The following is a 16583-nucleotide window of genomic DNA, read 5'->3' on the forward strand; positions in this document are numbered from 1 at the left end:
GACATAAACTAGTTTAAAAAGCAGAGACCCGTTGGAAGTTTCCTGGAAATATATTAAAGAAATTGCAATTATTATTACTATTTATCAACTGCTTATTGGGGAAAAAAAAGGACAATATTATTATTAAATCATGTTGGGGTCATTTGGGGTCATCAAGGATATACATGCATGTAATAAATATAGTAGCAAAGACGCTTATAAATAAAATAAATGTCTATAATAAATAACAACACTTGGGATAGTCACAGTCATCATCACTTTCTGAGTTACGCGTGGCTCTCCCTTTATCAGATGTGGCATCTGTTAATGGGAAAATCACAATAATAAATGTTAGAGATAAACTTTGGACTCTGGCAGTAAATGATGACCATGATCTGGTACTATAAGTCTCCTCTGATCCAAGTACTGTCCCCAGCAGCATCACCTCCATGCCTGCTAAACATAGGCAGGTGGGAGACTTCCTTTCTAATTCAGCAATATAAGACTAAGAATAAGAATAAGACACTAAGAATAGTGGTCAGAAAGCACTTTGTCCTAATTGACTTGCCAGTGTCTTTATCTAATTGTCAGATAACAGCTTCTGTCAACTTTACCCCACTTCCCACCCTTCCGGCGGCGACAGTATTACTAATCGAACACCCACAACACAGAGGACGGACCCAAACACAACGCTCAACCAATCAGCGTTCTCCGAGAGCGATTGCGTCGCAGCTGATTGGCTGAGGTCCCTGCCTATCAAGTGTAATTACCCCACGACATTTCCGCATCGCCGGTTTTCAATGTAGCGACGTTTTTTGTTTTTTTTAAAGAAGTTTGGTCCTGTTGAATGTGAGATTAAAGGTTTGTTTTCAGATTTTGAGGACAGCCACCACCTGACAGCTTGAAGTAAAGTCAAGATGCAGTCTTTAAGGTATGGACTCTTTACATTACATTCATGGAAATACTCATAATTAGCCTGCTGCTAATAATGATGTAGTATCAGTTATGCTCAGGTGGATAGCTAGCTTAATTTTGAATAACTTTATTGACAAGTTAATTGCTACACACTTGTTTTCTTCCTTTAGTTGACAGCAAACAAGCTTTTTTATTTTATTATTTTTACGTATTTTTGGAGGATGTGTTTTTGCTTCCCCTTTTCTGCTGGCTGTGAAGTAACACAGATTTCTTAACACCCTAGAAATCTCTTCTCTGGCCCCTGGTCGTCTGCTGCAAAGCTAGATGGCAAAACTGTGGTCATCACTGGTGCCAACACTGGGATTGGCAAAGAGGCAGCCCTCGACCTGGCTACGAGAGGTTGGTCTGACTGAAATCTGAGGATACACTTTGAATTTGGACTTCTGAATTTACACCTCACGCTCCTCTGATATTTGCTTTGTCATTGTGACGTGCACATTTTTTTTGTCATACCAATCCCAAATTGGGTGGAGCATAATTTGACATATTTCAGGTAAGATGGTGGTTTGATACCTTGGTTTCTGCAGTGACGACACAACAGCACCTGGAAAAATATAGAAATATTTAAAGACTAATTTAGAATAGACAATTCTAGCTCTAAAAAAGGACACATAAATAACAAATTGTATTGTATTTCACTTAATTTACGTGTTTGATTTGTTAAATTTAGGCTTTTTAAATCTGCCATACAAGAACTGTGACTGAATTAAATACAGTCTTAAATTGACAAAAGTATTAATCAAACCAGGTGTGCCCAACTGTTTCTTTGGGGGCCAAACTTGAAAGTTAGTGGTGGACCATGGGCCAAGCACCTGCTGTGTTGTGTTGTGAAGATGCAAAATTATCCCATATGGAAGTCCAGTGAGGCAATTGAGTAAAAGAAAATTTGGCGATACATTTCTTATGTCTAATCAAAATAGTTTCCTCTCCTGTGTGATCCGCGCCTCCGGCATATCGATTCACACAGACGCCGGCTCGCCTCTGCTGCAGCTCTGATACTACCTCCGGAGGTGGATCAGAGCCGCATCTGTAACTTTCACACAGATGGTGATGCGGAGAATTGGCGCATGATTCCTGCACTGAAAGGGCAGTGTGAATAGGGCTTATGGCAGAAGAACAGATGAAAAAATGTTTGCCAGGATAATATCTTGAAGCTCCTCTTCAGTAAATAACTGAAGTAGATGGGGACCTGTTTTAAAACGTAAGAAAGAAAAAAGCAAAGACCAAAAAATAAAATAAAATGGTTCCATACAGCTTGTCTGTTGTCATTCAAGTCTCTGCCTAGAGATCCCAAATTGATTTGAAAAGATGTTATTTACACCTTTTTGTTTGTTTTTTTAAGCTAAAAGTGTAGCTGCTAAGCTAGAAGAGTTAGCGTGCAACCCGTCTGAAGTCTTTTCAAATCAACCAGCTAAAAGTTGCCATTGTTGGGGCGTTTTTTGGTTGTTGTTTTTTACATTGTAAAACAAGTCCCCATGTACTTTAGTTGTTTAGGAGCATGCTGCAACACTGTTTTGCTGTTAAGCTCCAGAAATGTTTTGTGGACTACGAAACATCACCCGACCTTCCATCAGTATGGGGGTGAGAATATAATGACTGAATTTTCATTCTTGGGTGAATTTGTCCTTTAAAGCACTTGAACTTGATAGTTTTTGCTCAGTGGCACATGTCAGTCTGTACTTAATCAGTATCAGAGTTTGATATCCAGCTCTAATGAAAAGTTACAAAGTCTTATCTGTAGAGCTGAATACATGACTTTGTAGAGCCTGTAGTTCAGAGACTAAATCCTCTGGTTGCTTTACGAGAATTTCTTTTGAATTATTTTATTAAATGGTATTCATTTTTCATGTAGCTGCTTCACACAGTACACTGACATGAAATCACAACAAGGGAAACCTTGTTAAAACCCAGCAAATTGTAAAATATTATAGAAATAATGGCCTATTTCTTTTTGACCAGGTTGAGACTTTCTTTCTAAATTCCCCTTTACTAAACCCACTACACATCATGTAAACATTATGTCACAAGGGGGCGCTCTTCACCCAGATTACATGCACGTCTGTGAGTGCAAACTACAAAATCAGCATGTGTATACAAACATTGCTTATGCTGATGTCTTTTAAATGTTGTTTATTTTTCCACTTCAGGGGCAAAGATCATCATGGGGTGTCGCGACATGGAGAAAGCAGAGGCCGCTGTGAAAGAAATCATCGAACGCTCAGCCAACCAAAATGTTTCCTGCCTGAAACTCGACTTGTCGGACAGCAAGTCGATCAGAGAATTTGCTGAAGCCATCAACAAAGGTTTACAGTTGTTCCTCAGAGAACTGAGCACATAAAGGGATGTTAAAGCTGCACCATTTGACTTCTTAATGTTGTTTTCTTGCAGATGAGCCCAAACTCGACATCCTCATCAACAATGCTGGTGTGATGGTTTGTCCTTACGGGAAAACAGCAGATGGCTTTGAGATGCAGATTGGTGTCAATCACTTTGGTAAATAAAACAATGTTGTCGCTTAAGGAGTTAAAAATCTGTATCTAACACCTAAATGATCATTAATAACATATCCTTTTCATATACAATAGTTTAGAAAATCCATTTTATATGAATGTTTGCAGATAGTTGGCCCTTTTTGTGTCAGAGGAACTCTAATAATTTTGATTACCTGTCAGGTTGGACTGCCACCATCACTTAATTACTCTTAGTCCAAGGTTTGCTTTTATGTCTGCAGTGGGAGTGATCAGGATATTCAACACCTCCCACACCTACATGTAACGTCCATGAGGAGGCAGACTTGCTTTCCCCCTGCAGTTGGCAACTGTTTAACTTTTGCTGTAAAAATGTCTTGTTTTTTACTTTGGAAATGGTAAAAGCTCAAATTATAACCACATTCATACAGAGAGAGAGAGAGAGAGAGATGAGTTTAAAGGGGATTTTACATCTATTCCTTTCACACTCACCTGTATATAGCCCTCTATTGTACTTAATATCCTTCTGCTGTTAAATATTGATTGATGTATTAGAGCCTGCTCTCTGATAAGGCAAATATGTCAGATAAAGTGACCTATTATCACCGTGTGATCAGAACATTTGTCCCTGCCAAAGTTACAAAGTACCACATTTTTAAAGACACTTTTAATAACATCTTGTCTGTAAATTTGGTCGGTAAAAAATCCATGCAGTTTTTCTTTTTGATGAACATAAAGACACTTTTCTCACACTGCCGGACAAGTTTTTTTTTTAATACCCTATATGTAGGAATAAATTGAAATGAGGAAGGAGGTAATATAACGGAGATATTTTTATCGGAAATGGCAGAGGTCTAATTACCTCCGCCAAGGATGGGAATGTTTTCACCTTGTTGGTTGGTTTGTTGGCAGGATTACACAAAAACTACTGGACGGATTTCCACGAAACTTGGATGTAGTTTCATTGCGAGATGTGAGGCAGTTTTTCCACATTTACGTTTATTTCTCTGGGAATAATGTCATTCTAGTTGGACATAAAAAATTCAAATTTTGGCTCGATCAATATGACACTTTTGCCATTTTGTAGCAGTCCATTTATTATGTGTCTTAGTCCAATCAGTCCTGCGTTTACACCTTGGTGATTTACGTCTTTCACATCCTGTTATGGGTGGGATATTCCTCAGCCATTCTGCAGAGTTTATCAAGCTTGGAAATGTAAAACAAGATTCATTTTGCTTGTATGATACAATATCCTCTTTCTGCTTCAACAAACTTTGTTTCCTTGATTTCTAGGTCACTTCCTGTTGACGTATTTGTTGATTGACCTGATTAAGAAATCGGCTCCAGCCAGGATCATCACTGTGTCTTCCATGGCTCACTCCTGGGGCTCCATCAACCTGGAGGACATCAACAGCGAGAAGAGTTACGACAAGAGCAAAGCCTACTCTCAGAGCAAGCTAGCCAACGTCCTCTTCTCCCACACTTTGGCTAAGAAACTAGAAGGTGTGCATTTTACTCATCCCTGAGTCGTTTTAGCCATTTTAAATGCATCTTGTATCCTGAATTGTAACAGAAGTCAGATATTCAGGTATTGCACACATACTGTTTCATTCATGTTGTAGAGTAACTGTAATTGATTTGTCTATCAGGCACCGGTGTGACGACCTATTCCCTCCACCCTGGAGTGGTCCAGACAGATTTATGGCGTCACCTGAGTGGCCCTCAACAGTTTGTCATGAAGATGGTCAGTCCGTTCACCAAAAACTCAGTCCAGGGAGCTCAGACGACCATCTACTGCGCTGTGGAGCCATCACTAGAGAATCAGACTGGTGGATACTACAGGTACAATAAACTTCAAGGCCATGTCTCACATTTCATACCAACAAGAATGACATTAATTTTATTTTCCCTTCTCAGATTGATTTCTTTGAATAATGTTTAAAGGCCTGGAATACCAATCATATTTCATTTTAATCCCGTTAATCATCTTGCAACCCTTCACGTTTACATTTGGTCAACATACGTCCTGAGTGATCCGTTTCCAAGTGGACAGCTTTAGGTCCGTCAGTTCACACCTGGCATTGACATGCATCTCACTTCCCCGCTCTAGGAACTGAACCTTAAACTTATTATGCATTGAATCATGCAAGAACAGACTGAACATGTGAAAGAGATCAATCTGAAGTTGCTCACCTTGTCTGTGTTTGCTCACAGTGACTGTGCTCCTGCCAAGTGCTCAACGGCCGGTAAAAACGACGACCTTGCAGAGAAGTTGTGGGACCTGAGCTGTCAGCTGCTGTCGTTAACGTGGGAATGAGGCACTTGACCTAAAATCCTTCCCTTCTGTCTGTTGGGTGTCTTTACTAAATGGTGCAATATACTGTAACTTCTTTCACTACTGTCTGCCAAGAAATAATGTGCAAGACATTATCTCAGCATGAGTTGTCTTACAGCTACTTATTTTTCTAACACTTCTTATATGGATTGTTTTACATACTAACATACATATTTACACAACGTGGCACTACTTATAATTAAGAAAAATACTAAGCATATAACGTTTACGATTCTGATTTGAAGAAAGTATTTCAATCTTAAATACATTTCAGTTATTTTTTTGAACAGTTTTGCAGTGGATACTTGGATAAAGTTGTAGAATAATGCAGACTAAAACTGTTTTCTAATGAGTCATACTACAGTTGTCTACATATTACATGTTTCAAATCTTTTGTGTACCTGTATTTTCTCAAATTAAACTCAATGTTGCACTGCATCCTTTTGTTTTTGTCCCTACTAGCACATCCTTGATATTTCAATGTATACAGATTAATATTATTTAAAGCCTTAATAAGCATCAACTAACGGTTAATTAATAATTAAATAATGTGTGGTAATTATTTACTTGTTAACGGAGGTATAAATTTACACATTATTTAACGTTAAGATGCTTTTAACATCTGTTGGTATAGTAATAAGCATTTACAGTTAATAGAATAATTAGCATTGAGTAACTATTAACAAATGTCTCTTGTTAGCATTTATTAAGGGTTTGCAGTGCACGGTCCACTTGTCCACTTACTTGGTAAGACGGAGGACGGACGGTGGACAATGACTACCCTTATATACACTTTTATAAAAAATAAGCTGTTACATGTTAATTTACATCTTTTATAAAACATATACTGATATTATTTAGTACCTTAATTGATGGTTATTACTGTATAAATCAATATTAATAGTATTTTTTACAAACCATTAAATACTGTGTACCTTAGCTTACATGAACTCCATTTGTAAATGATTGCTAGACACTGCTTATGTGTTAAATGACTAGTTAGTTAATGCTTATTACTTCAGTAACTAATGTTTATTAATGTTACTCCTATTGTAAACCAATTGTTGCCAATATTTCCTCGCAAGAAACACATTTTTGTCCAACTGCATACTTATTTACAACGGAAAATGTGAATAGTCTGCACCACATTCTTGTCCAATATCTGCTGTTGTTTGCTGAGTTGCTCACCTTTACAGTGAAAAAGTGTCACTCAAGCATCTCAAGGACATAAGAGAACTAAATCCTTTTCTTGTGAGCATTCAATTTGTGCCTAAAATGAACGAGTCAGTCATTTTGAAACAGGGTGGAGGTTCTTCCTGCCTTCAGAATACAGATTAACGTGCTAGCATCTGTCAACAAACGTGATTTAACTAGCTGAGCTGCTACATTATTGCTGTTTCAGAATCAATCTAAAGGTTCAGTTATGGTCAAGTTTCTTTCTGATCCAGATGATTTCTTTTATTACTAACACTTACACTTACGCCCACACATTACCTCTATGACCTTTTTGATAGAGCACAATAAAGTCAACCGCAGTTTATGACTTTGATGCCACTGAATGATCTGTTATTGACTGTGGTGGGTTGATAAAGACAATAAAACAATGATAAAAAGATTACCAGGTTCTGCTTCACACAGCGTAGTTGGAAAATCTATTCATTGGCCAAATTATCAAACCAAAAACAAAATCATGTTATATAAGGTGAGGCTTTTTTGGTTGGTTTTTAGTTATTTCATTTAAAATAGTTCAATTGCTACAGTACAAATGAAAGCAAACACAGCACCTTTGAGTGAATTTTTGGTGTAAAACCATCTATAAAAGTTATCTTTGGCTGATTTTTATTAGCAAAACATAAGAACATGCAAACCTAAGATATTTTGCATACATTGTTATTCATAGCCATTATATATTTGAATGTGGAAAGAAGAAGAGAGTCTACTGGATACAGACAAAAAACATCTGGAGAGTTTTTTTTCGCTGATTGGTCGAGAGTGCATCTTCCAACATCTACTTTGATCTTAACGTCGCAACATAAAGCTCATTTAAGGTGAATTAAGGCCACACTCTTATTTAACATGTGTTGCATACATTGCATAATGCATTGGAGTAATGCTAAAACTGTTGTCTCATAAAGACAACTTCGCCTATTTCTTAACAGTTGCTTAATATAAGAAGCGGTAAATTATTATCTTAGATGAAGTTGCGAGGTTTCGTTTAAAAACGTTGCCCATGAGAATATTTTAAACTTGACTTCCTTGATCGATTGGATGATTGTTAGTCAGGGTATTAGTGTGATAAGGTCCAGTGAAACAAGACCCAGAGTCACCCCTATTGTTTAACATATTGATTTACTCATTAAACTTGGTCTAATCATTTGCGAGGCGCCATAAATGTGTGCACTGAAGTCCTTCATCTCCATGGCCACGTATACAATCAATCATTAATGTTTAATAAAGACAAGAAGCTGGCTATAAGAATCACCCGCAAGTCCAGCAGTGATACCATCACTGAGGACAAAGTCAAACGGTATGTAAGGATGCAGTAAGCCATTTCAAAACTGGACCAATTACACAGTTTTAAGAATGCTTAACATGTTTATTCCTGGATGCTGGAGGAAAAAGAGATGCTGACATGGTGATGCAGTAAAGATTTTTGATTTTTCTTTCTCAGTGATGTTCAGTCAGAATGGAAGAAGCTGAAGACGGTATTGCAGTGGTGGGCATCGGATGCAATTTTCCTGGGGGTGAGCCATTTGCTTTTGAGAACTCGATTTCAACTTTTAACTTCATATTTTATATGAAAATGTGTGATTTACAGATTTCTCTGTCTCTCACAAAGTGCATTATGATAAATGAACAATATCCCGGAACGTAGTTATGGAAAATCTAAAATCAGAAAACTACAATAAAATAACAATGTGCATCATTTCAACATTATTGGATGGAAAAATGTTTTCACTTGAGACATACAACCTCTTATGACCATCAGGGTTTGTAAAAATGAGTCCCTGTTATCCTAAAAAGGATGTATATTTTGTTCAATTTGGGATGCTATGGCCAAATGTTTTTCATAAAAGAATTTATACCCTTTTCATGATAACTTTGTCTTTGCAAATCAGGGAAATTATGCAGCTATAAAATGTTTTAACAACATCACCAGTATGATTATCTACTACAATGTATAGTACCACAATTGAGCTCCTCTGTACTTTATATATGTTTCCAAACAGGAGAAGGGCTTGACAATTTCTGGAAGGTTTTGGTGGATGGGAAAAACTGTTCTGTGCCAATTCCCAAAGAGAGATTTGACCTAACCAGCTGGTATGATCCCGATGACAGCAAACCGGGTAAATCCCGCACGGCCAAGGCTGCTCTCATTGACGGGTATGTCCTTTAAACTGTATGATAAAACTTCTTAAGATAGCCCTACTTAAATATATTTTGTAAATATGTGTTTAAGATAGTCTTATTGACTTGTCTTTGTCTTATGTCTCTAAAAGATAAATATTTTTGGCTTGGGCCACTATACATTTTTTTTTTTTGTAATGGGTAAATGAAAACAGACCATTTCTGTATTTTTGAGACATCTAAACATTTTTGGGACATTAATCCAAAAGTCTTCAAGGTATGTTCTTGATGACATAAAAAATATTTATGGATAGAAATGTTAATCCCATTTTCTCTTCAATATATATGATTATATTAATCATTACGGAGCAGCTTCTTTCCTCAGGTCATGAGACTCCTTAACTCATCTTTCACACTCTAATATAAAAAATTGGGAATTGGGAAACTATAGAAAAAGGGTGTAACTAGTGATAGAAGTGATTTTAGATTATCAAACATGAAGAAGGGGCTTTCCTCACATTTAAAAAAAACTCATATCTAGACGCACTTAACACTTTGGTATTTGAAACAAACCTGTCCAATGAAAGACTGCAGGTTAAGGTTCACCATCAGTTAATCTGCTGATTGTTTTCTCAATTAAATGATAAATTGTTTCGTCTATAAAATGTCAGAAAATGATGAGAAATGTTTCCCAAAGCTCAAGATGATCTAGTCAATTAATCATTGCAGATTTTCTCATTTTAAACTACTGTCATCACCAGGTTACGTAATTTGACTTTAGGCAATTTAAGTATTCAATTGTGATCTGTTTATAAGTTATTAAATTTGATTGAATGGTTTTGAATTTTCTCAGGTTCAATGAATTTGACCACAAGTTTTTCGGCATCAGCGACAGTGAAGTGGAACAAATGGACCCTCAACACAAACAGCTCCTTCAGTGTGCCTACAGGGCTTTGGAAAATGCTGGAATTCCTATGGAGAAGGCCAGCGGGACCAGGACAGGAGTGTTTGTTGGTAAGTTTGAATTTCCATCAGATGTTTACTATTGTTCCCTGACTTATCTCTGAATAATCTTCATGCGGTAACACCCAGTTTATTTGTAGTTTTCGTAACAGTTTTATGGTTCTTTTATTGCAGGCCTAATGAACAGAGATTATGAGACAAACGCTTCACACGTGCACCCAAGTGTGATCAACCACTGGACTGGCACAGGCCTTGCCATGAGTCTCGCAGCAAACAGAATCTCCTACATCTTCAACTTCACTGGACCCTCGCTGTCCATAGATTGTGCCTGCTCATCATCTCTTGTGGCTCTTCATTTTGCCTGTCAGTCCATTAAACAAGGTCTGTACAGTATGTCTGACTAAAGTCACTGACATTTTTTAGAGCAACTAATTGAAAAGCCGTGCCCTAGCACTGTGGTTTTAATTTAAAATATGGGGTGAGATTATGATTAATGAATGTTTTATCTTATCAGGTGATTGTGACATGGCTGTTTGCGGAGGAGTCAACTGTATAATAGAGCCAAGAGTGTTTGTTGCTCTCAGCAAGGCCAAGATGATCTCACCTGACGGGACCAGCAAACCTTTCTCCAACAGAGCAGATGGTTACGGTAGAGGAGAGGGCTGTGGTGTTGTTCTCCTGAAGCCTCTGAAACAGGTCAGAATATCAGAGTAATAAAAATGCAACACTTTCCTTTTTCTTTTTATTAACAGCCGACCATATCAAATATCAGATTAATATTGATTAATAGCCAACAGTCTGGACAGTCAACAACTTCCTTCTTCCCGTTAGACCTGTCTCTCGTCAGTAATGCTTTACAAGTCATAAACATTTTTTGAGATGATTTGGAATACAAACTCTCACTGATGTTTCATTTTAGTTCTGTTGTTGCTTTACAGGCTATTCGAGACAATGACCACATCTGGGGGATAATCAGCAAAACGGCCGTCAACCAAGATGGACACTCAGTCACTCCAATCACCAAACCTTCCATGACACAACAAGAGGAACTCCTGCGAAGAATCTACTCAGAGTCGGACTTCGCAAATGTCCAGTACATCGAGGCACATGGCACTGGAACCCCAGTTGGAGACCCAACAGAGGCAGGAGGCATCTCAAACGTCATCGCCAAAGTCAAACCTCCCGGTTCAGAGACGCTGCGGATTGGCTCTGTGAAGAGCAACATCGGACATACAGAATCTGCAGCTGGAGCGGCCGGACTCATTAAGGTTCTTCTAATGATGAAGCACGAGACCATTGTTCCCTCAGTTTTCTACTCTGAAGAGACTGCAAGCGTAGATACCAAAGCCCTGAACATTAAAGTTCCCATGGAAGCAGAAAAGTGGGAAGCCTCTGGTACAAGAATTGCCGGAGTGAATAACTTTGGCTTTGGGGGTACAAATGTACACGCTGTCGTCAAACAGCACAAACAGTCAAGTATTGAGCAAAAGAATGGTGAGAAACAGACAAAGTATTTTGTCATGTCAGCAAATTCACCAAAATCTCTTACTCTGATGATGGAAGACACCATTAAACAGCTAGAGGAAGGTAGCAAAGTTGACCTAGATTCTCTGTTATACACATCAGCATGTAGGAGGAGCCATCTGAAACATAAATACAGAAAGGCCATCGTGGTTTCATCTGTAGTTGATCTTAAAGAGAAGTTAAGTGCCACTGTAGGCAAAAACATTAGCCCGTCCTACTCAGATCCAAAGTTAGTGTTTGTCTTTTGTGGAAATGGCGTCACTTACCATGGCATGTGCAAGCAGCTACTAAAACAGGAGCCTGTATTCAAAGATAAGATCAAAGAGATTGCACAGCTTTTCCAAAGATTGAGTAAGCTGAACATCTTGGACGCACTTGAGAGTGAGTTTGAGGACAGTGACTTCAATAACCCAAATGTCATCCAACCACTCCTCTTTGCTATCCAAGTTGGTATTTCCTGCCTGCTCAGACACTGGGGTGTCAAGCCCGATGCAATACTCGGACACTCTGTTGGCGAGGTTGCAGCCGCTCACTGTTCTGGCCTCCTGTCTCTTGAAGATGCGGTAAAAGTCATCTTTTTCCGCAGCACTCTCCAGTGCAAAGTCACTGGGGGGAAGATGCTTGTGATCAGCAACATGGCCGTATCGGAGGTAACTGCTCTTCTCCCTCGATACTCTGGTAGAATTTGCCTGGCTGCTTTCAACAGCCCGCAGTCCTGCACCCTCTCAGGTGATGCAGATGCAATTGAGAGCCTCCATAAGGAGCTGAGCACCTCCGCTAATGGTCAGAATCTGTTCCTTCGTGTACTGGATGTCCCTGCTGCTTACCACAGCCACATGATGGACCCAATTCTGCCAGAAATCAATGAGACAATTGGCTCCTTACAGGTGAATGATCTCGACACAGAGTTGTTCTCAACAGTGACAGGCAAGGAAGTCCAGCAGGGTGATTTCTGCACAGGGGAGTACTGGGCTAGAAATATTCGCGAGCCAGTAGCTTTTGAGCAGGCAGTGAGGTCAGCAACTAAAGGAAAGAAGAACACAGTCTTTGTTGAGATAGGGCCAAGAAGGGCGTTGCAGAGAAACATCATGGAATCTCTGGGTAATGACACTGCTGTTCTTGCATCGGTGCAGCCAGAGAAAGATCATGAAACAATAATGTCTGTTGTTTCTAAGTTGTTCGAACTGGGTGTCCACGTAGATTGGAACACCTTCTACAGAGGGCATGAGACAATGCCACTACCCATCCCGAAATACCAATTTGATTGTTCGAAAAGAGATGTTATCCTTGGAGGAGCCCAAAAAAACACAGCAAGTAATCATCCTGTTCTTTGTCAGACAGGAAGTGAAAACAACATTTTCAGCTGTGATCTGAAGTCTGACTCTTCTTTCTACCTGAAAGAGCACAAGCACAATGATGTGTCCATCATCCCCGGTGCCTTCTACGCTGAGTTGGGTTTAGCCGCATTCATGGCCACTGCCAAACCGAAAGTGCCGCTCAGCTCAGTACAGCTCACTGTCAATTTTCACAGCCCCTTTGTTTTAACCCAGAATTCACCTGAAATGAAGGTGCAGCTAGAACAAATGGAGAAAGAAACTAAGTTCACGGTACTCTCCCCATCTGCAGTGTATGCATCAGGCACAGTGGTTTCAAAGAAAGAGAGGTTGATTGAGGAGCAGTGCATTTCAATACCCTCCATCTACAAAAGATGTAAGTCAGTGGTGAGCTCCCAGGAGTTCTATGGGTACCTCTCTTTAGGAGGCTTCCAGTATGGAGACGTCTTCAAGAATAAGGGGGATGTGCACTATGGGGAGGATCTCAAGGAGGCTTTTGCAGTTGTCACAGTCCCAGATGAACTGCAGCCTCAGTTGCATGACTACTGCATTCATCCTGTTGTGCTGGATTTTCTGATGCAGCTCCTCCCAGTTGCAGTAGAGCACATTTTTGCAGGTAGGCCAGGATTTCCTGCCAAAATAGGAAGTTTGACCGTGTTTGAACCCTTGCAAGATGAGATGATTGTCCATCTGAGAGCGATTGATGTGGGCGTTAACCACTTTGAGGTTTGTGGTTGCTTTGCAGATAAAGAAGGAAGAGTGTTGGTTGAGGTTAAAAATGTGATAGTTAGGTACCTTGGCAGTCGCTCTCATGTGGTTGAGGAGTATTTCTACCATAATGCCTTTAGTGTCGTCCCTGAAGGCATCACATCTGCTACTCCGCCCAGGGCCTTGGTTTTCTGTGACCATATAGGGATCGCTAAAGGCCTTCAACAACATCTGGACTCTGGGTCTAGGTATGTTTCCTTCACACATGCAAAAGATATCTTGAGCCATGGGTTTCCTTCTCTGTTGGCAAATCTCAAAATAACAGATATTGAGAAAAACTTTGATGAGGTCTTGTTTTTGTGGGGCAAAGAGAACCTCACTTCTCTGTCAGCTGATGTTGTCCTGCAGAATTTGGCAAGCTGTCTTGAGACATTCCGCCAAATAGTCCTTGAGCTAAAGCGAATCCGCTTTCCGAACTCCATCAGAGCAGTCACCTACTGTTCATCGGACATCACACTGGACCACATAAATCCAGGTTTTGCTCTCGCTGGCATGACCAGATCATTTGCCGCAGAGATACCAGATCTTTCATTTCAGCTGATTGACATAAGCACTGTCTCAGCTAAGGACATTTCAGCTCTGTCTGAGGTCCTAAGATCTTGTCCTTGCAACAAGTACCCAGAGTTGGTGGTGAAAGACGGACTGATTCTGAAACCTTCCATTGTCCGTACTCCGCCTGAAATCATTGACAGTTCAGAGGCCAGTTTTAACACTATGACGTCTAAGCCTTACATCCTTCAGACAGCTGATGCCCATAAGATGACTCAACTGAGTGCCATTCACTTTGAGGAGGAGGTCCAGCCACTAAGTGATACATCAGTTGAAATTCAGCCTACTAAGATATGTGTTCATTCATCTGATTACTTCCCTGTCAGTGCTTCACATCTGAAATTTGGCCAGACACTGTACTGGGACAAACACTCAACACAGAACCACAAGCTCCTGGCTCTTGATTTATGCGGTACTATTACAGCAGTCGGAAAAGATGTCAGGAAATTGAAAGTGGGAGACCATGTTGCTTCCTGTTATCCTGTGGTGGCAGGCGGCAAGGTCAGAGTTCCAGAGGAAGTGTGCTACAGCACCAGGCGGTTCCCATTCCTTCAAAAAACACCCTGTGTGTCCTACTTTGTGCTAGCATGGGAGATCCTGCACCGAACCTTGCCCAGAACCAAACATAACCTTGGAATCGTATCATCTGTGGCTGATTCGGCTCTGATGAAAGTCTTGGCACTCACCTCTTACAAGTCAGGTTGGAATGTGGTTGTTGGCACCAACCGCAATGGATCTTTTGTAGACGCCAATCAAATAGATGCATTTGTCCTCTTGCCTCCATTTGATGAGTCTCTGATTGCTAAAATTTGCAACTTCCCAGGCGTCCAACATGTTGTCTTGATCTGTGAAACTCAGACTCAGTGTTCACTTGCTCAGGATGTGTTCCAAAGTGTGAAGGAAAGTGTTCGTGTGCAGACAATTCAGATGCCAGTCATTTTGCAAAAGGGATCGTTGAGTGCAGAAAGACCACACATTTATCACTGGCTGAAGTCCTTGAACCTGAGTAGGAAATTTGCTCTTGAAAGCTTCATCTTGCAGGGTGTGAAATCTGAAAGCATCAAGAGCCTTAATTCAGAGAAACAACAATCATACTTCAACTCGAAGAAGCTGGCTGTTGTTTCTCTGAAGAAAGAAACCAGCAGTCCGCAGTCTGACATTCCTCTGCTGCATACAAAGAAGCAGCTTTTCCGAAAGAGAGCAATGTACATAGTGGCAGGTGGGCTTTCTGGTCTGGGCTTTGAAACCGTCAGGTTCATCTCACAGAAAGGGGGTGAGAACATTGTTATACTCTCCAGGAGCAAGCCCACACCAGATGTGCAGCAAGAGATACATAATGTGGAGAAACAGTGTGGAAACTACATCACTGCCATGGAGTGTGACATATCTGTGTCTGAGTCTGTGCACAAGGTTATCAGTGTCATCGGCCAGAAATTCCCTGGTTGTCCAATCAGAGGAGTGTTTCACAGTGCAGTTGTCTTGCATGATGGGCTCATTGAGACCCTTGACAGATCTCTTTATGAGAAAGTTCTCAAACCCAAAGTAAACGGTGCGCTGAATTTGCACAATGCAACACAGCACTGTCAGCTGGATTACTTTGTGTGTTACTCCTCCATCTCAGCTTTTCTGGGAAACGCATCACAAACAAACTATGCAGCCGCCAACACATTCCTCGACATGTTCTGTCAGTACCGGCGCAAACTCGGGCTGCCTGGCCAGTCAATCAACTGGGGAGCTCTAAACCTCGGCCTCCTCTTGAACAAGGAACATTTCCAGCGGTTTCTGGAGGCAAAGGGGATGATGGTGTTGGATGTGGCTGAGATTCATAAAAGCCTGGAGCAATGCCTTGTGATCAATCGACCCCAACAGGCTGTTTGCAGGTTTCATTTCAGAAACATCAGGTACAACATCCTCTCTCAAAATGTGGCCTTGACCCTGCGCTTGTCCGCACTGGTAGAGGAAGCTTTCCAAAAAACCAAAGAGACAGAATCTCAGACTAAACAAGCAGAGTCTATTTCACCTAGAGAGTACGTTATCTCTCTGCTCAGTGAGACCGTTGGCATGGACAGAAATGAGCTGAAAGATGATTCACCTCTTTCATCTTTAGGCATCGATTCCATGCAGGCCATGACTCTGCAGAATCTCATCTTTCAGGGGAGAGGTGTGAATGTGCCGTTGGTGAAACTATTGGATCCCAATGCCACACTGTCAACAGTAGTAGATATACTGAGTAAAGGAGGTGAAGGTGAAAGTTTCAGTGAGGACTCAGAGCCTCTTCCAGTCGCAGTCATTAAGGTTGATTCTACAAGATTGTAAAAATTACAAATGCACATACAGAAA

At 40.3% G+C, this 16583-nt stretch overlaps 2 protein-coding genes across 2 annotated transcripts; both read left to right on the forward strand.

The window, feature by feature from the left end:
- The first annotated feature begins 811 nt into the window (after positions 1–811).
- On the forward strand, positions 812–6195 carry LOC141014946 (retinol dehydrogenase 12-like). The gene is made up of 7 exons (XM_073488889.1): positions 812–910; positions 1178–1293; positions 3102–3257; positions 3343–3447; positions 4716–4925; positions 5072–5264; positions 5637–6195. Exons 1-7 carry the CDS (start codon positions 897–899, stop codon positions 5737–5739), a joined length of 897 nt encoding a protein of 298 aa, XP_073344990.1. The 5' UTR covers positions 812–896; the 3' UTR covers positions 5740–6195.
- A 2248-nt stretch (positions 6196–8443) lies between these two features.
- fasn2 (fatty acid synthase 2) lies at positions 8444–16559 on the forward strand. Its single transcript, XM_073487818.1, has 6 exons — positions 8444–8501; positions 8988–9141; positions 9959–10119; positions 10243–10449; positions 10583–10764; positions 11007–16559. Exons 1-6 carry the CDS (start codon positions 8444–8446, stop codon positions 16557–16559), a joined length of 6315 nt encoding a protein of 2104 aa, XP_073343919.1.
- Positions 16560–16583: the final 24 nt, after the last annotated feature.

The sequence above is a fragment of the Pagrus major genome, chromosome 19 (assembly GCF_040436345.1).
Source record: "Pagrus major chromosome 19, Pma_NU_1.0".
NCBI lineage: Eukaryota > Metazoa > Chordata > Actinopteri > Spariformes > Sparidae > Pagrus > Pagrus major.

Bases quoted from the DNA above. Each gene is read 5' to 3' on its own strand.
- LOC141014946 (XM_073488889.1), top strand. The intron at 3,258-3,342 runs GTTTACAGTTGT...GTTTTCTTGCAG, and splicing joins TGCTGAAGCCATCAACAAAG to ATGAGCCCAAACTCGACATC. The intron at 3,448-4,715 runs GTAAATAAAACA...CTTGATTTCTAG, and splicing joins GATTGGTGTCAATCACTTTG to GTCACTTCCTGTTGACGTAT.
- fasn2 (XM_073487818.1), top strand. From the start codon at position 8,444: ATGGAAGAAGCTGAAGACGGTATTGCAGTGGTGGGCATCGGATGCAAT. The intron at 8,502-8,987 runs GTGAGCCATTTG...GTTTCCAAACAG, and splicing joins CGGATGCAATTTTCCTGGGG to GAGAAGGGCTTGACAATTTC. The intron at 9,142-9,958 runs GTATGTCCTTTA...GAATTTTCTCAG, and splicing joins AAGGCTGCTCTCATTGACGG to GTTCAATGAATTTGACCACA.